We start from the raw sequence: 26,849 nt of genomic DNA on the forward strand, positions 1-26,849 counted from the left end.
TTAGTGAATCGGCGAATTAGCGAAAATGGGCTACACTAGCGAATTAACGGTAGCGTTAGGCGCTTCGTCCTTTAGTGAATTTTCCCCTCTGTTTCTGAAATTGCCCAAAATTCACTGCTTTTAATAATCAATGGATTATATGTTTGTATTTGGACTCTGTGTACCTGTCCCCCGAAGGTCACACATTTGCACCTTGTGTGTGTTGTTTTTGCACAATTGTTGCATTTACTGGAAATGAGTGAGTTTGGAAATCCCTGCGGCTCCTCCCCGTCACTGATAGGGCTGTTTGCTGAAGGCTCTTGCCCTCCCAGATGCATTTCATTTAAATCCCCTGTCCAGCCCTTGTCTGCACATTCTCCAGTCTGCATCATGGGGTGCGGACTTCTCTCCCTGTCTCTCCTGCTACTGGTCTCTGGGTCCTACGCCCAAACGCCGTGAGTACTGACCCCCCTCTCCCAAATATTCTTGTTCTGTGAATTGCTTTAGAATCAGTCTTTGCACCTTGTTTTTATTGCTATTCTCTGTTTTTGGGGAAAATAATTGACTGTATTAGATGGAATCGTGGCGTGGGAACCCACCGTAAACAGCTGCTGCTTCTGACCCATAGGTTAAGAATTAGTGGGCTTAGATTTGTAGAGGTGCAACATTATTAAATGCAGCAGTGTCAGTCTCCCATAACCCTGCCGGTCAGATGTAGATTACCTGGTTCTCTTTGCTATCGGCAGTATTGGATGGTAAGCTCCTTTGCCCAGTGTCCTATTCTAGCATCACTTCAGCCTGCTATCTCTGTGAGTTTTTCCTCTTGTTCTAGGACACGGGATGGGAAGGTCCCTTCTTCTGATGATGAGATTCTAAAATGTTGTGCTAAAGTGCAAAGGGCAAAAAAACAGGAGCAAAGTGCCACGTTTTTAGCACTTTGCACCTTGCCCCCCCCACCTCTAGCCCCAGGATTTGTGCCAACAGCTCAGAATATATTCAGGACTTGTGCATCCCCCGGCTCCCACATTGTGCAATGCTCTTTTATGAAGAATTAAATAGAACTCACTGCTTTATTTTGTGCACAATGGCACGTCTCAGGATGGCACAGAAATATTCCTCCACCAGAGCATCTCATAACTCCTTGGGACCTCTTCCCTGGCTCCCCATCTGTGCTGCCTTCTCTCTCACAATGTTTTCTCCATGTTCTCTTCATAAGGAGGTCACCTATTGTAGAAGCATAGACAGCAACCTTCTTATGCCTCTTCCTTTTTAGGAAGCAACACCAGCCAAAAACTGTGTGCCGCATAATGAAAGAAAATGTCCTTCCAAGTGGTTTAAGGGTCAGGCCACACTGGGCGTTTTGGGGAGATTTGGTCGCCTGGCGACTAATCACCTCGTTTTTGCGGCGACCAATCTCCCCAAACGCTTTCCCTCACTCTGCGCCGGCTAAAATGAAAAAACGCCGGCGCTAATCACATTCGGCAATTCGTTTTCCAAAGTCGCCCGAAGTTCGGCGACCAAATCTCCCCAAAACGCCCAGTGTGGCCTAACCCTTAAAGTTATTTGTACATTTTTGGGTGGAGTTTCCCCTTAACGGAGCTCTGTCATGTGCTTAATGACTGGCAATATGTTTTGCGGAGAGTATATATGTCAATTCCCTGCCTCATGTAATATAGTGAATAAAGTACCCCCCATTGTAAAATATAAGGATATTATAAGTCACCCAGGGGTTCCAGGGCAGGGAACTCCAAGGTTACTTCTAATATCCTCATATTTTCCAACAAGGGGTACTTTATTTATTATAATACACAAGTTTTAGGAGTCATGTGACAAAAATGACATCACTACTCACCGTTTATAACTGATGACATCACTAGTCACCGTTTATAAGGATGAAATTTACAGGATATTCATGGCTCCTGTGTATTATAAGGATATTCACATCAAGGTAATTGTTTGGGACGAGCCATTCAGTTGTACCTGCATATCTGGCCACTAGGTAGCGCTGTCTCTTTGAACTTTCTGAATGATATTCATGTTACCTCTGCAGAGTTAGCATTATGGTAGCTCCCACGTATATAAAAAAGAGAAAAAGTTAAGATGCTTAAAATAACAGGAAATACATACCGCCAACCATCCTTTTCATAATTGAGTTCAATCAATGTGCATATATGGAGGGCCTAGCTTCATTTTGGATATACAGTAATGAAGGTGTCCTCATTTGTGACTCTTCCTACAGATGTACGCTCATAACACCCAACTTGCTGCGTGTGGAGAGTGAGGAGACCATTGTGATAGATGCTCAAGGGCAAAATGCCCCATTTGAAGCTGAGGTCATCATCCAGGACTTCCCTCAGAAGAAACTCAATCTAGTCAGCACCAAAGTCCCCCTGAATGTTAACAATGGCTTCCTTGGGACGGCCACGTTAAAGGTGAGATGGAATTTTTTAAAAATGCCCCTATAGTTGGCCGATGCATTGACTACCCTTGACACAGTTTGGGAGCTCATCAAGTAGGGGTAGAATGCCATTGTGGAAGAACTACATTCCCCCAAGCTAATGACGCTCAATCAATGTCACGGATACTGACCTGCTGGAAGTGGCGTCATTCTCATTAAGACATATTTTGCTTATTCCAGTTGTGTGCCAGTGTATTAGCATCCACTTCTCTTGGTGCAAGTCATTTGGTTATGGAATTACCACCATTACCAGGCTGCCAGTAATTTGAGCGTTCGCTTGTGCCCATGCTCTATATTTTGCATAATAAAGCACACAACTTTTTGTGGGACCTTTTGTTTGTTTGAGGCCTATATCATATTCATGCCCTGTTCTCCCGTCAGATTCCCTCTGGAGATTTATCCAAAGATACAAAAAGCAAGCAGTATGTGTATGTCAGCGTGAAATCAAATGTGTGTGCCCTGGAGAAAGTCGTGCTGCTGTCGTACCACAGTGGCTACATCTTCCTTCAGACTGACAAGACTATCTACACACCAGGATCTACAGGTACAGACACTGAGGGTCATTTAACAGAACTGGGTAATTTTGTAGCTGGTCAGCAACACATGTGTGGGTTGTCATGAACTGTCCAATACACACAGAATTGTATTTTGGGGTATATAAGCAGTCTTGTCCCAGGCTGTAATCAGAAGGAAAGCAGAGAAATATTACTGAACACTCCCTTCTCCCTGCACTTCGTCATCTCCTTTTTGGAAAAAGCCATATCTAGGCCAAGTCATGCCTCTTCTGATGCCTCTCTGTCCATCTTGTACTTTGCCTTATCCACCTGTCCCTTCTGTCCAAACCCCCTTGACTTACTCCTTATTTATAACTCCACAGTTTTGTACCGAATTTACTCCATGAACTACAAGATGCAGCCTATTTCCAAAACGCTCATCATTGAATTTTTGGTAAGTCTATGATTCCCATTTTCTGTTTGACTGTTTGCCCTTTTGCTCACAACTGCTCCTTGTTTTGCATGGCAGCCTTGAATTTTACCCAAAAAAGAAGAGGGTAAAGGGAAGGTCAGCAGAATTTGGGGCAATGCCAGAAGAAACCAGAAATAGTTATTAGATACATATTAAACTGGTTATTAATACAGCTTTCTCTTTGGAACTAGAGTTAGATATCCTGCCAGCTCTGCAATGTTTCCATATTGCGTTAGTATTTTATAAGATTACAGTATATTACGTTTTATTCAGCCTTTAAAGCAGTGGTTGTCAAACTGCAGGGCTTTCTGCCAACAAGGAGAGCCCAGTCCAATTGCTGATGGGCCCAGTATGAAGGACAGTTCTAGGCTCCCCTTGTTATTCCTGGAAGTCCAGCATGAATGTCAATTAGCCAAAGCACTGAGGTGACACTGTGCTAAATATCCTCAAGCCAACAGCTGCATGGCTGTTACAACAGGATTTGTATATCTTTAATTTTACCATGAGCTATAGGGGCACTGACCAAAATTTGGACCTCTGCGCTAATGAATTGGAGAGTGTTTTTGTTGTCTGGTTAAAGTCAAGATGACCATTGAGCTTGAATTTAAGTCTTATTATCTTTCAGACCCCAGATGGTATTATCGTGAAGAGAGATACCATCCTCCAAGACAGCAAATCTGGTATCATCTCACAGTCCCACAAACTGCCAGAACTTTTGAGGTAAGTCACACCTGTGTCCAATATTAACACTCTTAATAGCCATGAATGTCCATCATATGGGTTCCCATACCAAATAAGAGGAAACATCTTCCTGTGTTTTCAAACTATCGCCAACTGCTTGTTCATCAGTTGGTTTACTGAGGAACGCCAAGAGGCAGTCAACCCTACACATTTTTATGGATCAGATTTATTGATGATAGACATAGGTATATACGTTTACAAATGACAATTGATCATATATCAAACATCGGCCTTTACGGTCACCCTTTTGTCATGACATCTGATGATCATGAAGATAAATAAAGTCATGCAGCAGTTATTAGTCTAATTGCTTAATTTGCTTCCAAGGCACTTGATGATTTATGACATCTAGTGAAGCCATTTAGTCAACATACCACATGTCCAGAAGAAAGACATTTGGGGGCCCTAACCCCACACTTGTGGGGTTTATAAAAATTACTTGGACCTTGACCTCCATTCAAATATGAGACTCTTTTGTGCCATCCAAATTTCTCATATTAGTCATTATAATCATTTTTACATCATCGATCATGGGATTATACATTATAGTTTGTAGTACCTAATACACCTTTACCACATTTACACTTACAGCCTTGGAGTGTGGACTATCTCAGCAAAGTATGAAGACACCCCTCAACAGAATTACACCATCAACTTTGAGGTGAAAGAATATGGTAAGACATACAAGCTACTGTACATGGCCATGCCATGAGAAAAGAATGAATGTAGAATTCATGGGACCTGCTATACATAGAACTTCTTGGTCTGCTGCAAGTATCTCAGATTAAAATGGAACCTCTTACCCAGTCACCAGTTTGGTGGAATACACAAAATCCTTTGAGTTTGTTGTGGGTTTCTATGAATGGTAGAACTTTCATGGCTAGTCATTCTAAAGCAGTGATCCCCAACCAGTGGCGCTTGCCGCTCCCCAACCCTTTGGATGTTGCTCTCAGTGGCCTCAAAGAAGGTGCTTATTTTTAAGTTTCTGACTTAAAGCCAAGTTTTGGTTGCAAAAAAACAAAACAAATCAGGTGTATGGCCAAAGAGAACCTTCTGTAGGCTGCCAGCCCACATAAGAGCTACCATAGCCAATTACAGCCCATATTTGGCACCCCAAGAACTTTTTGCATGCTCATGTTGCATTCCAACTTTTTTTACATCAAAAGTGGCTCATGGGTAAAAAAAGGTTGGGGACCCATGTTCTGAAATCATTTGTCTCACTTAAATGTCCATCCTTTGATAATCAATATCAGTATATTGTATCAGATTGTAGTGACCATTCTAATTATCTGGTTGTGTCTGTTTTATTTCCTTCTGCAGTGCTACCCTCAATAGAAATTATTCTGAAGCCAGACACTAACTACTTCTATGCTGATGCAGAATCTTTCGGAGTGGATATTCAGGCCCAGTGAGTAACTGGGGATCAACTCATGAATAAACTTTTATTATGCTGGGGAAGTTGGTATTCTGAAACAGTTTGCAGTTTGACTTCTTTTACTTTCTTACCATTCTTGCACTGGTTTGTGTAGAATAGTGAAATTAAAATGACCTTTCCATCCTCGTTGGTTTTTGTGGGAGTGGCAGATCTTCAAATAACACATTTATTTCTGTAGATTTGGTGCCTGCAGCATTCATTAGTGGTACACTGTATCTCATATCCCTATGTTCTCATCGCCAGGTATCTGTATGGGAAACACGTGGATGGATACGCGTTTGTGCTCTTTGGCATAAGGAAGGACAATGTAAAGAAAGGAATCCCAGAGTCGCTGACAAGAGTCAGGGTATAATATAACAATGTTCTACTTACTCAGCTCTTCTTCCTTTATCGGTCTCTTACATTTTTATTGGACAATTACTGGACTATTTTTTTTCTCCTATGTTACTAGACTTTGACTTGACATTTTGCTCCTCTGTACCCATTCTTCTCGCACAGATTGATGATGGAGAAGGTCGTGCTGAGCTGAAAAGGAAAGACCTAGTGAAGTACTTTGAGAAACCAGAGGACATGCTACAATTCGGCTTGTATGTGACTGTCTCTGTTGTCACGGAAACAGGTGAGCAGGGGACAGTTGGGTCCTTCTAGTTGGAGGGCACTGAAGCATAATGGAATGTCAGTTTGAGAAGCAGTCTGCCATATCAGCATACTGCAATATACTATAATGCTCCTATCAAGAATCAAAAAAAAAAGAACATTTCATGGAATGTAATAACAGGTCTAGTAACCAGTAGCAACAAATCAAATGTTTGCTTTCAAACACCAGGCCAGTAAATTCTTCCTACTGACACTAACATGACTGAACTATAGTCCATCAGGTAATATAGAAAATCAGAGTGGCCAATGAAGCCCAGTAGCTCATAAGTAAATATAAGTATATGAGGCCCAACTTCAATGATGACAGATGGAGATGGAGATCACTTCAAATTTGACATTCATGTATAATGTGTGTGAACAAGTGGCCCAATATGATGCCAACAGACCCAGAGGATGACTAGTCATATACCAAGAAGATGCCAAGTCTTTTGGCCAGACATACTAAGAGATGATGGCTGCTAAGGCATGGTTGAAATGGCAGGTTGAGCATATAATTTCCTTTATACTAAGGAAACTAATTACACATTCAGCTCTTATTATTATTATTATTATTATTATTATAGAATTCTACCTAGAAAATAATAAATAAATGCCTGGTGCTAGGCTAGAAGGTGTCTGGTTTACTGTATATTGAGTATGTTTGCTCTTCTCCATATAACATTCATGTCTATTGCAGGTAGCGACATGGTGGAGGCTGAGATAGAGCATATCAGTATTGTGACGACGCCATACAAAATCCTCTTTACCAAAACCTCCAAATATTTCAAGCCTGGAATGCCTTTTGATATGATGGTAATAACCTACTTAAGCACCCTGGGTGTACCTGTTTTCATATGCCATTGACTGCTTGCATGTTGGGTTCAATGCCACACTATTTTTTAACAGAAAGGTAGTAGAGATAATAAAATTAGGGTTTCAAAGTTACCCTTTAGAGAGCCAGATATCCGAGAGAATAAGAATAAATTCTCAATCCTAGCTGGACTCCCTAGCTTGGACGCCCCTTTCCTCCTTTGGTCCACCCAAAGAGGGACGGCTCCACGGTTGATATAGGGAAATATGTCCAATAAGGTCCGTTGTATAATTGAATCCCTATTTTACACATGTTTGTGTTAGGTCCATGGCTGATACTTAGGAACCATAAATATAAGTGGGATTTTGCCATGGTGGAATGTCTTCCTCTCAAAACCGAGATCCTTCTCAGTTACAGATATTAATTTTTTTTTGGCTTTAGGTCTATGTAACCAATCCCGATGGTTCTCCCGCTCGTCGTATCCCTGTGGTGGTTGAGCCAGGAAATGTTGAAGGGACCACTCAAGGAGATGGAACCACAAGGCTGACAATGAACACACCCGCAAATATAAACGTTTTGCCCATAACTGTGAGTATTAGTAACTAGTAATGTGCTGGCCGGCCTGATACCCGCGGGTCAGGCGGGTTCGGGCCGACCTTGCACTCCTCTTCGTTTGTGGCCACCTTTAAATGTTGGCTTCCGACTTCCGGGTTCTTCTTTTATAGATGCTGCTTCAGCTGGCCCCGCCCCTTTTGTGACATCATCGGTGGGGCAGGTCTATAAAAGGAACCCGGAAGTCGAGCGGGCGCATGTGGAAGGAAGCCGTGTGGCGGGCCGGTGCTGGTCGGGTTAACCCCGACCCGCACAACACTACTGCACAAAATCTTTCAGTCACGGGTGGGGCCGGGTTGTGCTCTTCTCCTGCGACCTAGCTTTTCCGGCTTCCGTCGTGGAACTTGCCCCGTCCCTTTTGGGACATGACTGCGGGGCAGGTCGGCAAAGGTCTATAAATAGAGGGGCAGCAGCGGGTCCGGCCCGAGTGTGGATTGTGATGGGGCGGGTTAGGGTCGGGTGTGGGTTGAGGAATTCTCGACCCGCACATCACTATTAGTAAATATCTATGATAAAATGTTTTACCTTTGGTCAAGAGTTTGACTCGACTAGAGCTACAAGTTACAGTTAATAAGCCCAACTGAATTGTAATTTTGTGTGAAGATGTGGGGTAGGACAGCTGTAAGCTAAAAATGCATTCTGGCTTTTAGAGGAACCAGGACTAATGATACAGTTCCCCAAAGACATACACTTGGTTACGTATTAAAGTATATGCACCTCTATTTAAATGCAGGAACAACTTGTGCCAAACATGTATATCAAGGAGGCCAAAGATAGTTGTCTCATTATATTTTTTTCTTCTGTTTTCAGGTGAAAACAAGGGACCCAACTTTGCCTCCCTTGCGGCAAGCAACTGCCACCATGACTGCTACAGCTTACCGACCCTCAAAAGCGCATGGGAATTACCTGCATATCAGCATTGCTGGGTCAGATATAAAACCTGGAGAAAACATCCCTGTGAACTTTAATATCCGAAACACTGATGCGGGCGTCCAGAACCAAATACAACATTTTACATATCTGGTAACCAAAGTTATCAACTTTTAAAAGCCCACCATGATTGAGGGGTGTGGTCTTCAAATTACATTTTGATCTTGATGCCACTGGCATCTCTGGGAGAATTATGGAGTTTGCCCTTCCCAGGTGTTCCTTTAACTAAGTGTATTGTCTCTGTTGCAGATCATGAGTAGGGGAAGGATTCTAAAGGTGGGAAGGCAGCAACGGCAGCCTGGTCAGCCTTTTGTCACAATGTCTCTACCTGTTACCGATACCTTGATACCATCTTTCCGTATTGTGGCATATTACATTGTCAATGTTGGTGGATCACGTGATGTTGTATCTGACTCTCTTTGGGTGGATGTGGTTGATGACTGCATGGGCACAGTAAGTGTGGCATGATAGAGAAAGTATCCCTCAATAAATAAAATGATTAATTTCAGGTTTTAGACCACTGGGTCTCTTATACAGAGAAGGTGACATCTTCTGTATTTCCTCCAGAGCTAACAGTGCTTTATTGAACTACATTTTAGGTATCAGATACATAGAAACATCCATACAAAACCCACCCAATGTTGGATCTCAAGGCAAATTTTTGGAACAAAGGGGAGGGGGTTATTTGAGTAAGATGGACAGAAAAAGGCACACATAGGAGAGCACTGATCCTAAATTTGCCATGTGCCATGTTTCTCTAGGTAGGGGAACCCTTTCCTTATGTACAATACATGAGTTTGTTAAATGGCAAGGCTTCGTTGACTAGTCTCTACCACATGGTAAATAGGAGTGGAGAAGGGTCTGTACATTTAAAGAGGATCAATCATGTCTTGATTGTTTGGATTTATTGGAATTATACAATGTATTCTAAAATGTAAGAAACATATATTAATAAAGATAAATGCCCCGTTAAGAGCGTGGTTACTTTTCTGTATGATGTATTTACTAACATGTTGATGATGTTCCTGTGTAGTTGACGGTGACTGGAGATAAGGACAGGGACAATGCCATACAAACTCCTGGTTCTCCAATGAAGCTGAAGCTGAGAGCAGACCACAAGGCCTATGTGGGATTGGTGGCTGTGGATAAGGGTGTCTATGTGCTGAACAGTAAATTTAAGATCACACAAAAGAAGGTAAGAGTCCATGCATGGTTACATATGGGGTAACACAGATATCTGAATTATCCTGCTAAAAATGCCCCATGTTGCAGTATGCTTCCTTTAACAATCTCACACAATATAACCTTCCTAGTTGTTTTTTTGCCTCATATTGATATAAACCCATTGTTCAGGTATGGGATTCAGTGGAGAAGTCAGACATTGGCTGCACTCCTGGAAGCGGTGCAAACAGCGAGGGGGTCTTTTCTGACGCTGGGCTTGCTCTACAGACCTCCTTTGGTATCAATACAGCTCAAAGATCGGGTGAGCATTGACTATATCTTTACTTGACATACTAAAATGACTAAATACTGCAGATCTGACTGGTAGACAGTACAAATCACTCACAAAGGTTCCAACTGCAATCTCTTCATACAACCTTGAGCAACCAGCCACACACCAAAGTTCTTCGACTCTATAGTTTAGTTTCAGCTAATACAGGGACAGTATTTTCCGAATATGAGTGCAACAAATAAAGGTTGCTCTTAGTTGTCTTGAATACAAATCTATAGTTTTTTTTTGCTATTTCTTTGGCTAAACAGGAAAACCAAAGCGCTTTCCATTTGGTTTTTATGAGCAATTGTTGGATGAACAGAAGGTAGTTAAACAGATTATACAGATAAACCCATGCATAATGAATTCTTGCCCATCCAGGGCTGAACTGGCCCACTGAGACACTGGGAAAAATCCTGTTGGGCAAGAGGGGGTAGTGATGGGGCAATGGGGTCTCAATGATGGTGTGAGGGGCCCTTGTGGTGAAGTTTTCAGTTGGCATCCAACCCCGTCCAACACTGTGCTAATGTGTATACCAGGCATAACCATGGCTGATGGCACATGTGAAGGAAATGCCAATAGTGGTCCTGTTCATGATAACTGTAAGTGACTTAAATGGCATCTGCCTGTTATTGCCTGCCCAACAGATTTTGGACAAATAGCACTCAGTGTCACCATGGAACATAAGCCAAAGGACGGAAGGGAGGACGTTGTTTATACAGAGTTCATTATTTCTGTTTTTGATATCTTGGTTATTTCCAGCTCAGTTTTGCGTAAAAAAAAGACTATTCATTATAGTCCTCTCCCATTTCTATCATTTCAATGTAACATGCGCAAGACACATACTCAGTAATAGTGTATAATTTAACTCCCTAGTTTAATTATATTCTTTCTACCATTGGAGGTTTGATTGAATTTTTTTGTCTTTAGATGCTCAATGTCCAGCCCCGGCACAACGCAGAAAACGCTCATCTGTTGCGCTCATTGAGATTAAAGCTGGCAAAGGTAAGTTATCTTGGGTGTACTGGGAAATATTGACCACTGTTTATATGGGCAGCCAATCTCTGATAATGATAAGACTAGTTATGATTCCTTACTGAGGAGTGAACACTGATATCCTCTGCCAATATTCTAGCTTCAGAATACAAGGACAAGGCAAAGAAGTGCTGCCTGGATGGAATGCAGGAGAACCTGATGGGCCACACCTGTGACCGACGTTCCCGCTACATCTTGGATGGGAAAGAATGTGTGGATGCTTTCCTGGACTGCTGCAGATACTATGAGAAGAAGAGGGAAGCTGAGAAGCTTAGTAAAGATGATGACACCCTTGGAAGAAGTAAGAAACCAGTGACTTTAGACCCAACTCCAAACCCCCTACTAGGAGCATATAATAGAACATTAATACCTATATTAGTTTTCCTAGAGTTGTTTTCTAATGTTCCATGGATTGCACAGTAGAATGCACAGTATCCACTATTCCCAGAAGGACACCAACAGTATATGTAATGGGATATACCTCCATTCTTTATCATGTTCAGGAGACAATGTATTTTTTTACACCAGGTGACGAAGATGATGAATACATGCTGGATTCTGACATTGTGTCCAGGACGGAGTTTCCTGAGAGCTGGTTCTGGAAAGTGGAGCAAATGGCCGAGAAGCCTGATGTCAACGGGTGAGTAATTCTTCTTTTCAAAAATAAACACTCTCTACTATACATATCTTATATTAATTAAAATATTAATTCTCAGATCAACTTCACCGTCCTTCTCAAACTCCAACATTCAGCTCAAGGCTCATTTTAGAATAACGTACATTTTATCCTCCACAGTATTTCAAGCAAGACCCTAAATGTTTTCTTAAAAGATTCCATCACCACCTGGGAAGTTCTGGCTGTGAGTTTGTCTGAAAACAAAGGTAATCTTCCTTCTATTTTTTGGTCTCAATTAAATCCATGAATGTATTTGGTTCTCATTGTCCACTATTGAATTGTACCGGACCTTGGCGGTGGTAGTCTGTTGTGTCTTGCTGGGTATATATTTTAGGATCAGGAGAGCTGTTTCCCCATTTAGAGCGAGTATGATGAGTATGATTTAGGCTCATGGTGAACAGTTTTTCCATTTAGAGTGAGAATAATGTATGACTAGAAGAGGCTCTTGCAAGTTTCCATGTAGGGTGAAGGTCTTTATGATTGTGTGTTAGTGCTGGAATTGTATTTACTATAGGGAATTAGTTCTTAAACTGTAAGGTTGCCCTCAGGGGGTGCCCCTGGAGCTCTAACAAGGGGCAAATTATATTGAGATTTGTGAAGCCTGCCTATTTCAGGTGTATGCCAAGATATACCTAGAAGCCCAACTTGAAGGCCATTTAGGGTGAATAATTATTTGCTGTCCTAGATAGCTCTGGAATTATGGATGAATGACTACACTATTGTTTTCATGCATCTGTAACCTTGTTGTGAGCTAAGGGGGTCTTAACTATTGGTTAGATCTCCAAGGGGGCGGGGCGTTTGCATACAAAAAATCTAATAAGCACTGATGTAGAACTCACATGTTCACAAGAAGGACATTTTCTTTTGAGAATTCCTCCATGTTGTTCACTGGAACTGTGACCGCCATCCTACTTTGTGTGTCCAACTGCTATAAAATCGAAATCATGCAGACTTGTTCAACTCAGCATGAAGAGTGGTACAAACCAAGATCTTTTCTCTTATACCCAGGTCTGTGTGTGGGTCAGCCCTATGAGATTAAGGTGATGAAGGATTTCTTTATCGACCTGAAACTTCCATATTCTGTTGTGAGAAACGAGCAGGTGGAGATTCGCGCCATTCTCTACAACTACAGGAATGACAGAATTAAGGTAAAGTGAAAGGGTGAATTAATAACTTTGCTCCAAACAAAGCAATGCTGTTACACATAATTCATGTAATACTCATTTTAGTATGTATTGATGCACTTAAAGGAGAACTAAACCCTAAAAATGAATATGGCTAAAAATGCCATATTTTATATAGTGAACTTATTGTACGAGGCTAAAGTTTGAGCTTGTCAATAGCAGCAATGATCCAGGACTTCAAACTTGTCACAGGGGGTCACCATCTTGGAAAGTGTCTGTGACACTCACATGCTCAGTGGGCTCTGATTGGCTGTTGAGAAGCTAAGCTTAGGGCTCGTCACTAATTATCCAGCAGAAAATGAGCTTCCCTGCCTGTAATATAAGCTGATGCTACAGGTTTGCTGATTATTAAATTCTGATGCTAATTGCACTGGTTTCTGTGCTGCCATGTAGTAATTATGTGTATTAATTACTAATCAGCCTTATATTGTGACATTTCTATTCTATGTGTACTGTATATTGTGAGTGGGTCCCTAAGCTCAGTAAGTGACAGCAGCACAGAGCATGTGCAGTGAATCAGCAGAAAAGAAGATGGGGAGCTACTGGGGCATCTTTGGAGACACAGATCTTTACTGCTAAAGGGCTGTGGTTGCCTTGGGCTGGTAGAGAAGCACAAAACTAGCTACTTCTTTAGTTAGTTTTTAGTTCTCCTTTAATGAACTTTCCAGCAGTAGTTGGTATAGTTACCTTACTCTATCGATTCATGTGTTGCACAGGTGCGTGTGGAGCTGACCCACAATCCAGAGTTTTGCAGTCTGTCCACGGCTAAGAAGAGGTACAGACAGGAGGTTTGGATTGGAGGCCTCTCCTCCACCGCTGTCCCAATTGTCATTGTGCCACTCACTCTTGGCCTGCATGATATAGAGGTGAAGGCATCTGTTTCAGCTCAATCTGGATTCTTTGGTGCAGATGGTGTCCGTAAAAAGCTGAAAGTTGTGGTAAGTACATCTAACTGTACTGACTCGGGTGGCACTTTATGCAAGATATGATATGAATATAGTGATTTATCTGTTGCATGGAACACGTTTGTCAGCAAGCAAAGTCCTGTTTGCCCTGTATGTTCACTATGAACTCACATGATTTCCTGGAATCTATTTCATATTCCTCATCATTCTTTTCCAGCCTGAAGGAATGCGCATTGCTCAAGATGTGAAGACTGTTATATTAGAGCCGGAAGTTAAAGGGAAAGGTCAGTATTTTTATGATATTTAAAGGAATGGTTCAGTATCAAAATAAAAACTGGGTAAATGGCTGTGCAAAATAAAAAATGTTTCTAATATAGTTAGTTAGCCAAAAATGTAATGTATAAAGGCTGGAGTGACTGAATGTGTAACATAATAGCCAGAACACTTCTTCCTGCTTTTCAGCTCTCTAACTCTGAGTTAGTCAGTGACTATAAGGGGGGCCACATGGGACATAACTGTTCAGTGAGTTTGCAATTGATCCTCAGCATTCAGCTCAGATTCAAAAGTGACAGTTATGACCCATGTGGGCCCCCCTCAAGTCACTGATTGGTTACTGCCTGGTAACCAATCAGTGGAAACCAGGAGAGCTGCAAAGCAGGAAGTCGTGTTCTGGCTAATAATACATTTTTTATTTTGCACAGCCTATCTATTTACCCAGTTTTTATTTTTATACTGAACAATTCCTTTAAAGCTTCTGTGTATTAAAAGGGTTATCATTGGTCTGCTCATACCTTGTATCTAGCATTCATTATTTATTTCCTTATTTCCCATAGGTGGCGTGCAAGAAGAGAAAGTTGAAGCACTGAATCCCAAAAATGTTGTCCCGCGAACCGACATTGACACCACCATTACTTTACAAGGTGACCATCAAGAAGACTGAGAAGCAAATATTTAGCGATCCCTTTAAGATCTTCTGCCTCATAAATTCTGCTTTTCCTTTTCAATCGACTCATGTGTATTTTCTCTGTCCATTATCTAAAATACCTCTGATTCTTGTCTGTTATAAATTAATTAAATTATTCTTAAACTCAGGAACCCCGATCAGTCAGATGGTGGAAGATGCCATTGATGGCAACAATATGAATCATCTGATTGTGGTTCCCGCTGGCTGTGGGGAGCAGAATATGATCTCAACGACTCCTAGTGTCATTGCCACACGCTACCTGGATGCAAGTGGCCAATGGGAGCGAATTGGAGTGAACCGCAGAGAACAAGCCCTCAAAAACATGAGACAAGGTGAACAGACCGGGAATAGCAAAAGGTGGTCTCATTGTGTAGGGTTTATGTAGTTAAACATCTGTTACTAGAACCAATTGTCTCTTTGTAGGCTATGCTCAACAAATGGCTTTCCGCAAACCAGACAACTCCTACGCAGCCTGGAAGGATAGACCAGCGAGTACATGGTAAGTCACTTTCTTCTTTGGCTGGCTACAATCTGTTGACAGCCAAAAAAATTGCAAAGATGATAGACTAAAAAATGATTGTATAGGAATTGAATTATTTTCTGGATTTTTGGGATGAGAGGTTTTCTGAGACCTGTACCTTGTTAACAGCTAAAGGTGGCCATACACGGGCCGATAAAAGCTGCCGACAGACCGTGTCGGCAGCTTATTGGCCCGTGTATGGCGCCTCCCGACGGGCTTCACCGATCGAGATCTGGCGAAAGTCGGCCAGATCTTGATCGGATGGGACAAAAAATCGGATCGTCGGATGGCGGCCGCATCTATTCGTTGATGCGGTCCTGTGATCCGACCGCCCGCCCTAGGGCCCACGATCGGATCAACCCGATATTGCCCACCTCAAGGTGGGCATATCGGAGGGAGATCCACTCGTTTGGCGACATCGCCAAATGAGAGGATCTCTCCGTGTATGGCCACCTTTACTCACTGACAGCTCTGGTGCAAAACCCCTTTAAACATTAACTTACAGTTTAACATGTAGAAGGTTGATCTGGAGTGATGGTGCTCCAGGCTGTATGGCCAAGCATAGGAGTAACAGATCCTTATCTCCTCTCCTTAAAAGTCCCTGCTGATAGCGGCTCAATCAGTGGCGATCCTGGCCCCTGTGTTGTCCAAGGTGGCCTTTCCAATGCCACCCCCTTGTCCCTCAACACTTCTTAGCGTCTATGGAAGCGAGGAGGAGCCCATTGCTACCGCAGAGAGTGCAATGGTGCTCTCTCCACAAGAAGAACCAAAATTCTAGTTGAAAAAATCTGAAGTTCACTTCTTAAAATTACCAGGAATTACGTTTTTGCCACCCCTGATAACCTGCCACCTGAGGGAAGAATCTTGTTCTCCTCATGGCAGCAGCACCTGAGGGCTGAATGAAATCCTTTATTGCCTCTGGTTATGCAATAAAGGAACAACTCCCACCCCCTGGCCAAGTGGGTTTCAACCTCCCAGTGGCACTGCTTTATAATGTCAATGGGTTGGAGAGCTTTACTGGAAGAGGGCAGCCTAAGTAGACAGCTGAATAGTTGTGATTAAGGGCGGGATCATTTACAGGAACAGATTTACAGATAATAGATGCCTGTAATAAAAAATTTAAATAAAAATGCAAGCGCTTTCTATTTTTCCAATCAGGCTCACAGGCTATGTGGCTAAAGTCTTTGGGATGGCTCAGGAATTTATTGATATTGAGGCTAATGTTCTCTGCGGCTCCGTCAAATGGCTTATACTGGAGAAACAGAAGCCGGATGGATTGTTCCAGGAGAATGCGCCAGTCATCCATCAGGAGATGGTGGTATGTATTGGAAGAAATAGAAACCCTATATCTGTGACATGCATAGGGGTCTTGGTCTTTAGAAGGTCTTTTCCACCATCTGCCAAATATATATCTATGGATACCTTGTTGGAAAAAAAGACCTGTAAGTTGGAACATTCGTTTCTTCAAGTCACTGAGATGTTGGCAGCTTCCCTCAAACATGCATTGCCTGCTCAAAAATTGGGATAATTCTTTGATGAAATAAAAAAGGTCCTTGTATAGTCTGGAAATACAGAGGAAAGTAATATTTAAGGAGCCATTTTCAAATGCACCTACAAGTGTGGGTGCTATAAAATGGGTGATATTAAAAGCGCTTTGAATCCAGAACACGTGTTAATTAACCAGCTTTATCACTCAGCTTTAAGTGTATTGTGAATTGAGCTGATGGAAATCCTTTTTTCCTTTTCCCAGGGAGGAATCACAACAGGAGCAGCAGAGGGAGACTCTTCGCTCACGGCCTTTATTCTTATCGCCATGCTAGAATGCCAAAGGACTTGTAACGAGCATGTGAACGTGAGTATTTAATTCATAATCCTCGAACCTTCATAATCCACAAATGCAGAGTAAGAATTACAAATGAAGACCCTAAAACTGCAATAATTCCTATGAAGACCCTTCTCAAAAGTTGAGCCCAGGATGTTGGCACTATCCTAGTAGAATATGCCCTTATGAAAAATGCCAAAACCTTTCCTCAAATTTAACTTGCTGAAAGGCTTTACAGATACCAGTCATTTCTGGAACATTTCTTGGCACTAATGAACAAGTCTGGTCAGATCTTCACCAAAAGACTTTATAGGATCCAGACCAGTATAACTTTGGCATTAAAGGGATACTGTCATGGGAAAAAACATTTTTTTCAAAATGAAACAGTTAATAGTGCTGCTCCAGCAGAATTCTGCACTGAAATCCATTTCTCAAAAGAGCAAACAGATTTTTTTATATTTAATTTTGAAATCTGACATGGGGCTAGACCTATTGTCAATTTCCCAGCTGCCCAAAGTCATGTGACTTGTGCTCTGATAAACTTCAATCACTCTTTACTGCTGTACTGCAAGTTAGAGTGATATCACCCCCCTCCCTTCCCCCCCAGCAGCCAAACAAAAGAACAATGGGAAGGTAACCAGATAGCAGCTCCCTAACACAAGATAACAGCTGCCTGGTAGATCTGAGAACAACACTCAATAGTAAAAACCCATGTCCCACTGAGACACATTCAGTTACATTGAGTAGGAGAAACAACAGCCTGCCAGAAAGCATTTCTCTCCTAAAGTGCAGGCACAAGTCACATGACCAGGGGCAGCTGGGAAATTGACAAAATGTCTAGCCCCATGTCAGATTTCAAAATTGAATATAAAAAAATCTGTTTGCTCTTTTGAGAAATGGATTTCAGTGCAGAATTCTGCTGGAGCAGCACAATTAACTGATTCATTTTGATTTTTTTTTTTCCCATAACAGTATCCCTTTAAGATATCTTGAGACATCATTTAAGCCACACTGAGAACACACACGTGATCTCAATCTAACCCTTTCTTCAAGACAGATTAAAGGGCAAGACTTTAGCTATGAAATTCTTCTGTGCGGAACCAACACAATTAGAGGAAAAAAAGAAGCTAATGAATTCATTAATGAAACCCCTTTATTTTTACATTTATAGTCATCCATCAGTAATTTTGCTGTCATTTTATCTAAAACGTGTCACTATATTAATTGTGATCTTTTTATTTTCTAGAACCTTCAAGTCAGTATTGATAAGGCCTCAAGTTACCTGGTTGGTCAATATCCAGGACTAAAAAAACCATATTCCATTGCAATTACTTCCTATGCTCTTGCACTGGCCGGGAAGCTTCCAAACACAAATAAACTGCTGTCTGCATCTATAGGTACAAATGTTATTATAGTTGTTGCCTCTCCTGGATTTCATTTGGTCTTGCCTATATTTATTTTTACTTACCTTTGCCTTTAACTTTATCTGTCACTCACGGCCTTTCTTGTGTCCAAAAGTTTGCTAGAGGTTGAGGATGCAAAGGAGTCAGATTCTTTTTGTTGACTAGTGATGAGCAAATCTGTCCTGTTTCGCTTTGCCAACAAATTTGCGAAACAGCGAAAAAACATTTGCGAAATGGCTAAAAATTTGCCATAAGGCATTGACACATTAAGTTCTAAATATGGCAATACTGCATGCATATTGTGGCAATTTCCGCTACATAGTCCCAGCCATGCTCGCACATTGGGTGTTCTCCACAATTTATGTGAAATCAACACTTAGGGGCCGATTCACTAACTTTGAGTGAAGGATTCGAAGTAAAAAAACTTCGAATTTCGAAGTTTTTTTTGGGCTACTTCGACCATCGAATGGGCTACTTCGACCTTCGACTACGACTTCGAATCGAAGGATTTGAAGTAAAAATCGTTTGACTATTCGACCATTCGATAGTCGAAGTACTGTCTCTTTAAAAAAAACTTCGACCCCCTAGTTCGCCATCTAAAACCTACCGAAGTCAATGTTAGCCTATGGGGAAGGTCCCCATAGGCTTGGCTAACTTTTTTTGATCGAAGGATATTCCTTCGATCGTTGGATTAAAATCCTACGATCGTTCGATCGTACTATCTGAGATAAATCCTTCGGCTTCAATATTCGAAGTCGAAGGATTTCAATTCCCAGTCGAATATCGAGGGTTAATTAACCCTCGATATTCAACCCTTAGTGAATCAGCCCCTTAATATATGTTCTCATGTATATGTTTTGTTCCGCAGGCAAGAACCACTGGGAGGATTAAACAACGCTTCATGCGTTCTTATACATATGTTTTGTTTCTTAGGTAACACCCACTGGGAGGAGCCAGGGAAACGCTTTATCTCCCTGGAAACCACATCATATGCCCTCCTAACCCTCTTAAAAATGAAGGAATTTGATCTAACAGGTGGCATTGTACGTTGGCTCAATGAGCAGAGATACTATGGAGCAGTTTATGGCTCCACCCAGGTAAGTGAGATCCACCGCACCATTGGACAGAATGCTCCTTGTGGGGATACACCAAACCCATAATTTTTGTCTTCTGCTAAATACCTAACCCCCATCTAAAAGATTGGGCTGAAAACCCAAGCAGGTCTTAACATATTCAAGTTTGAGAAAAGTAAAAAAAATGGCATCATCTTTTTTGAACAAAAAATGTATGTTTTAATGTGCCAACCATTTTATAACAACGTGATTTTAGAGTAGGGATTAATTTTGTTTATGGATTAAGAAGAATTGGCTGAAGCCAAAATCCTGGATTTAGTTCACCCCTAGTTACTTCTGCATGTCCATAAAGGTCATGTTAAGTGTGACCTTTGTGTCAACAAAAAGTTGGGGCTTAGAATTTCATTGATCAGTGCTCTACATTTTTCAACCCAACTAGTGGCTTTCCAAGGACAGTTTATGGGCTTCAAACTTCCCAAACGTTCACCAGACTTGTGTCCAATGTGGCATTGTTTTAATAGCGTTCTGGTATCATAAAATTGGAGATCATTGACCTTGCACCATCATTTCAATAACTGACCCTTTTCTTATTCCAGGCAACCATCGTGATGTTCCAAGCTCTTGCTCAGTACCAGACAGATATCCCAAGTGTCAATGAGTTGAACTTAGATGTCTCCCTTCATCTCCCAGAGAGACAACAACCTTTAACCTATCGTATCAATCTTGAAAATGCTTTGCTCGCGCGTTCTGCGGAGGTAAGCAAGGGGACAATACAACAATTACTCATATATTCTAAATGGCATAGAAATAGACCTTCTGTAACAGACCAAGTGCTTACGAGAGAATTATCTGAATATAGAATATCATGTAAGAGCAACAGGCTAGGTTATATTTTAAAGGCTCCTCGCCTTAGTGCTTGATAAGTCATCTTGTATGCATATGTAAGATCCCAGTCAAAACTGAAGCATTTCATATATATGGTAATATAAGTGAGTTTATAGTAAAATATTATTTATTTAGGGATTAACAGAAGTTGTTAAACATTTTTCTACTTTCTAAACATCCAGAATATGATTTACATACAGTATGTAATGAGAGGAACTGATATAGTTTTAATGATGAACATGGCTTAACATAGTGCAAGTCTTTAAGTTAGACCACCATCAATTAGAACTGGGAAGGGTGTATCTTGTTTCATTGTGTTTAGAACTAAGCCCTAAAAACGAATATGGCTTCCCTGCTACTTCTTTTTTTAATATTTAGTTCTCCTTTAAGGCCAGTCCCATCTGAAACTACTATGTATTGTCTAACGGCTGATTTACTTTTAATTAATGGATTTGCTTGGAACCATAATATACAGGATATATATTCTTTTATCATGTATCTACATATCTATACATTTTCTCCCATGTTTTACAGACTAGGTTAAACCAAGACTTTGTGGTAAAAGCTAAAGGGAAGGGACAAGGTACAATGAGGGTAAGTTTAACCACCTTTTTAAACACGTCTTACGTATTCACCCTAAGCACATTCAAAACCCTTAATTATAGATATGGGCCCCTTATAAAAGAGAGCTGCTTGCTAGATACTGGAATTCAGAGTGATGCATTAAATATAGTGTAAAGGTGACCGATTGGGTCTTCTGCTTCCTCTTTCCTTAATATATGATTGAGAAAAAAAGGTGCACCCTACTTCCCCAGCATCTGGGATTTTCAATCCTTTCAAGATAAGTGGACCAATACCTAAATTTGTAATCCAGATTCCCGTAAATTGTTTCAACCTTATCTGTTTATCTTGAGACAAAAGTTCATGATTATGGTGCTTTGTGTTTTTTTAAAATGATGTCACAATGTTGATGGTGATGTCTTTTCCCATGCAGGTGGTGACCGTGTACCATGCTCTTGTCACAGAGAAAGAAAGAAAGTGCCTTAACTTTGAACTGTCTGTGAATGTAAAGGAAGTACAACTTGGTGAGTGTTTTTTCAAAATATCCTTCCATTTGGCTTGTCTTCTTTCCTGTTGAATTTGCTGACTTTTTTTTATTCAAACAGCAAGACCTCCCGAAGGTGCAAAGGCAACAGTGTCTATAGAAGCCTGTGCAAGGTATGGAGTGAACATTTTTAAGTCATTCTAAAAATACTTATATTGATAAACAAACATCAATATTTATTATGAGAGCAATTGTGGCAAAAAGCCACAGATATTTTTGAAAGATGTCTCCTTCAACAACTAGAGTTAACTTCTGCTACACAACCTGTGAGCCACATTTAACTATAAGAAAAGTTGGGGAGCAACAAAGCATGAAAAATTTCCAAGGGGATACCCAATAAGGGATGTAATTGGTTAAGTAGGAGCCCCTATGTGGACTGGCAGACTACAGGTGGGTCTGATTGGCAGTAAGTATGGTCTTTATGCCCCCAACACTTGCCTCCAAATCAGAAATACAAAAACGAGCACCTTTGAGGCCACCGCGATTAACATCAAAGGGCTTGGTGAGGAACATGTTGCTTATGAACCAGTGGTGCTATAAGCTCCACCAGGAGTAGTAAAGTCAACAGTTCTGGAGCCTATCAGAGAAACAATAAGGGCTAGAGGTTTTGTCAAACTAAGACTTAACAAAAATGGCTAGAACATTTTTCTATTTTTATGTATTTTGACTAAATGTATTATTTTTACACCTTGCACAATGACTGTTATTACTTAACAGGCATCTCAAGAACGTTGATGCCACCATGTCCATTATTGATATTTCCATGATGACTGGCTTTTCTCCTGATACCGATTCCCTGGATAGGGTAAGTGATTGGTTTTTAAGGGTTGCTGGACTTGGGAAAAATCACTATAACATGAATGTCATGCTTCAAAAGATTCCAATATTATCCATCTCAGTTAGGAAATCATTGTCTTCTGAATTGGTGTTGTCCTTGGCCATTATAAGAAATATTAGAATGTGGTAGAATTTGATCTTAATTTTCACTTCCAGTCTCTCAAAATCCACTTTATAAATTGTTCTACCACAGTCAGCCATACAAGGGGTCAAAGTTCAGAGCCAATAAAGCTGGTAGGATAAAAAGGGCAACCAGTGACCTTATCTATTATTACTGAGGGGCTTGGGTGCCAGCGTTTGAAAATCCTTTAGTTGCTTTAGATCTCCTTTAATTATCTTAACCATTCCCTGGATAATCACCCTAAGGAAAGGCATCTTTACCCCTAAAAATACTCTGTAGGCTTGGTGAAAAGTATATAGATTTATTATTTTTCAAACATACTTTATACTGTGTGGGTTGTTCTGCATGTATGCTGTAGTCTTATAGCTATTGAAGGGGCTCATTACAACAACGGACACAGAGCAAAGTGGAAAAATATTGTGGGCGGGTGCACAATTGAAATAGTACTTATCTTTATCTCTAGTGCTCTGTTATAAAATGGGACTGAGAATTACTTATTATTGTTACCTGCAGCTAATGAAGGGAGTGGACAAATACATCTCTAAATATGAAGTCAACAAAGGAGCAAATGACAAGGGAACACTTATTCTCTACTTGGACAAAGTATGCATTATTCCATACTACAACTTCCCTACATGGCTTCCTACAATGCATTCTCTTACTCCATTGGCTAATCCTTATACTATCACTTATTGTCTTGCTTTCAATCACTATTGCTTGTTCCTCAAATCTAGCATTTTCAGCCTCTATTGGTCATCTTCTTGGTCTTTATTTAGGTTTCTACTCATCTCTACTCCGCTCACTTGGGTTATTGACTTACAATCAAGCTAACATGTCTTTTCTCCATCATACACCACTTTTACCATTGTTTCCCTCTTTGTGATTCAGGTCTCCCACATAGACGAAGAATGTGTGAAGTTTTATGCTCATCAATACTTTGAAGTGGGTTTCATCCAGCCAGCTTCTGTAACTGTGTATGACTATTATACTCCAGGTAAGAACATCGATCTCCACAAATATATATTATAATCTCTGGCCTTACTTACACAGGAACATGACTAACTACCAAGTTGGTAGAGAATACCCAAAAAGTTCAAGGTTTTCCAATGACTCCACACATAAAACAGGCAATATGTCATAATGTTTCTATCTCTACAATATAGAGATCTCTTTATGTCTTGTTCTTACTTTATAGATAATCGTTGCACTAAATTTTACCATGTGGAAGAAGGCAGTGCCCTGCTGGGCAGGATTTGCCAAGGAGATATATGCCGATGTGCAGAAGGTGAGCCAGAAGCCATGGTGGTGTTTTGTGAATTATAATACTGGATCCTTTAAACTGCAGTTTGAAGTTACTTTATAGTTATATAGTTATACTCAGAAAGTGCAAAAAGAAGCGTTAAGATGGCTATGCACAGGTCAATACTTTTGCCTGGAAAGGCAATATAATCTTTGCACAATTTAACCAGACTAGGGGTGAACAAAAATGTCTTGATCCAATTATTTGGACTTCAAACCACGAATTCAGTGACTTAGGTGGCCCATGCAGACCCACTAAAAAAGGACTACATCAATAGACCCAAAACTGTCTTCCCCTATTGGATTTGCAATATTTTTGTCCAATATCTGACTGAGCTCTAATGTTTTTAGGCCATTGTTTTGACACCAAACATTGATCAATAAACCACTGGATCAAGAGTCAAGAGTGGCTGGTTGACACATGGGCTGATCCAATTGTTAGGGCCACAAGCTAGCCATTCAATGACATAGGTGGCCCGTGCAGACCCATTGGAGAGCTCTAAAACATTCCTAACCTTGTGGGGTTTAGCAGTCTTCTGACATAAATCTTATTAAGCTGCAATATTTAATTGATCAAGGTGGCCATTGTCTTGCACCATACAGGCAAAAAAGGCAGTGATTCAAGAGTAGCTCGTTGGTTGTCATTATTAGCCTGTGTACACCCAACTTCACAGGGCATATTGATATAGGACAATAGGTTCCTTTTGGATTGCCTGGAGAGTCATAATGAGCAATGGGAGGAGTCATAGGAACAGATTAGCATTTTAGGATACATAAAGAGTAAAGGCTTTTCAGTAACGAATCCCCAAAACCAAAATGAATGATCCAAAACTTCTTATGTTACAGAGAACTGTTTCATGCAGCAGCAAATTGAGGGTAAAATCACTGCTGACATGAGAGTCAACATGGCTTGCGCTCCCGGAGTGGATTTTGGTGAGAATAATTATTTATTAACAATTAATCCAAATGAGGAGTTACCCTCTTCATGTTTTTGCATAAAAATTAGATTGAGGAAGTAATGTTCTATAAAGCCAAGAAAGTATATCTGGACATAAAAGGAAGAATCACTTGTTTGGTGAGGTTAATAAATGAGAGGATCTTTGTCCAATTTTGACACCCACTGGATCAAAATAGGGGCCAATGCAGACCCATTGGAAGATGACCGCATCAGGCCCAATGAGGTACCATGTGACAAGAATTTTCCTGGCCAATAGGTTTCTGGCAGTCTCCAAGCAGATACCTGTTGGGCAGGCCATTTGACTCCACACATGAGTTAAAAAGCTCCTGAATTGGTCCACTGACTTCCAGAAAAGGGATAAAAACAAGTAATACACCACGTCCGTGGTCTCTAGAAATATGACATACACCATTGAAAAGGGGCAGCACTTGGATGCATAGGTTAGCAATGATGCCAGCACTGGGATCCTAAGATTGACTCCAGGACAAGCACTATCTGCAAGAAAACTGTATGTTAGTCCTATGTCTGCATGGGTAAATATACTAGAGCTATCAACTTTTTAATTGTCCGTCTATATTCATTCACAGTGTACAAGGCTACTCTCACGGAGTTGCAGCCCAGCGACAACTATGACAACTATGTAATGACAATTAAGAAGGTCATTAAGCAAGGTGAGTCTGTGACGTGTTCATATATATCGGTCACTGCAGTTATTCTACAGCTCAGAACCTTCATTTGCTTGTTCTCTATAATCCTTTAGGCACAGATGAGGATCCTGAGGACAAGACACGCAATTTTATCAGCCATATCAAATGCCGAAAAGCTTTAAATATGCAGCTGAACCGAGATTATCTGATTTGGGGGGTAACTGGTGACCTCTGGCGCCAGCCAGATGGGTAAGTAAAATGTCTGTTGAGTCAAAAATGAAGTTTAATGAGTCTGTGAATGCCCAAATACAAGCATTCACAAAAGAGAGGCATCATTATGTCCAGACCAACTGGAATACAATTAAAATAAACATGTCTCTTAAAACTGCCTCCATACATTCAGCAGAAGTCAGACCATACTGTTTCACACATTTATGTGACGCCCAATTGAGTATATCGCTTTGGAAAGAGATAGGACTTGTGGCCCGTTTCACTTACAAGTCTGCTGATAACCCCCATTCAATTCATTGGAATGATGTTTGTTCTTTGTAGATATTCCTACATCATTGGGAAGGACACATGGATGGAGTGGTGGCCCAATGAGAGGGAGTGTCAACAACGTGAGAACGAGGATCTCTGCGATGACTTTGAGACAGTTTCTGACAACCTGGAGATTGTTGGTTGTCCCAACTGAGGAACCTAAATTCAGACCAAAATGTTTCCATCTTCCCAAGCTCATCTGTGTGATGTTTAATTTTGTAAATGTTGTTCAGTGTTTTATATACAGTTCCAATAAAGCATTTATTTGCTTAACCTTCCACTGGGAATTATTCACTAGGCCCTTTCTCTTTCATACTATACATCAGTATTGATGCGTCAGATAAAAAAAAGGATATGTATCCTTTAAAAGGTTATAGCCCTCAAATCAAGAAAAAACTCAATTGCGCTGATTTTTCTTCTCCATGGAGATGTATGAGGTCTCCTAGAGGAACCAACTATTTGCCAAAATACTCACTCTCATCACAGTCACTCTCATTGTATCTTGTAGAGGTGAGTTTATAGCAATTGAATTTGCTGAGCATTCTTGACAACCTTTCACCAAAAAGGACTTTTTTGTTATGGAAATTGGATGTTGCTTCTCTCCATTCAGACTTCCAAATCTACAATGTCTGTGTCTTTGTTTAAAGCTTAGTTATTGATCGTTCTAACTCTTAAGAAACACAGCGGCCTCAGATTTCATAACATAGTGACCCCAGTGATAAAAAACAGTGACCCCCCCAGCAATTTCTGATACAGTTATTAATGATTCCAACTCTGTGTCACGGCCGGCACCCAATACCAGAACAAATGCCAAG

At 40.9% G+C, this 26,849-nt stretch overlaps 1 protein-coding gene across 1 annotated transcript; it reads left to right on the forward strand.

The window, feature by feature from the left end:
• The first annotated feature begins 283 nt into the window (after positions 1–283).
• c3.L (complement C3 L homeolog) lies at positions 284–26,307 on the forward strand. Its single transcript, XM_018253729.2, has 41 exons — positions 284–434; positions 2,219–2,411; positions 2,819–2,981; positions 3,315–3,385; positions 4,029–4,123; positions 4,736–4,818; positions 5,465–5,552; positions 5,823–5,925; positions 6,078–6,198; positions 6,913–7,028; positions 7,468–7,614; positions 8,449–8,661; positions 8,818–9,021; positions 9,602–9,763; positions 9,922–10,051; positions 10,991–11,065; positions 11,196–11,396; positions 11,624–11,735; positions 11,892–11,977; positions 12,780–12,919; positions 13,672–13,893; positions 14,078–14,144; positions 14,694–14,780; positions 14,953–15,156; positions 15,248–15,323; positions 16,503–16,662; positions 17,095–17,196; positions 18,413–18,563; positions 19,503–19,666; positions 20,239–20,397; positions 21,062–21,121; positions 21,522–21,612; positions 21,694–21,745; positions 22,350–22,437; positions 23,104–23,193; positions 23,479–23,584; positions 23,786–23,875; positions 24,736–24,822; positions 25,435–25,518; positions 25,608–25,743; positions 26,047–26,307. Exons 1-41 carry the CDS (start codon positions 370–372, stop codon positions 26,186–26,188), a joined length of 4,986 nt encoding a protein of 1,661 aa, XP_018109218.1. The 5' UTR covers positions 284–369; the 3' UTR covers positions 26,189–26,307.
• Positions 26,308–26,849: the final 542 nt, after the last annotated feature.

Source organism: Xenopus laevis, chromosome 3L, assembly GCF_017654675.1.
Source record: "Xenopus laevis strain J_2021 chromosome 3L, Xenopus_laevis_v10.1, whole genome shotgun sequence".
Classification (NCBI taxonomy): domain Eukaryota; kingdom Metazoa; phylum Chordata; class Amphibia; order Anura; family Pipidae; genus Xenopus; species Xenopus laevis.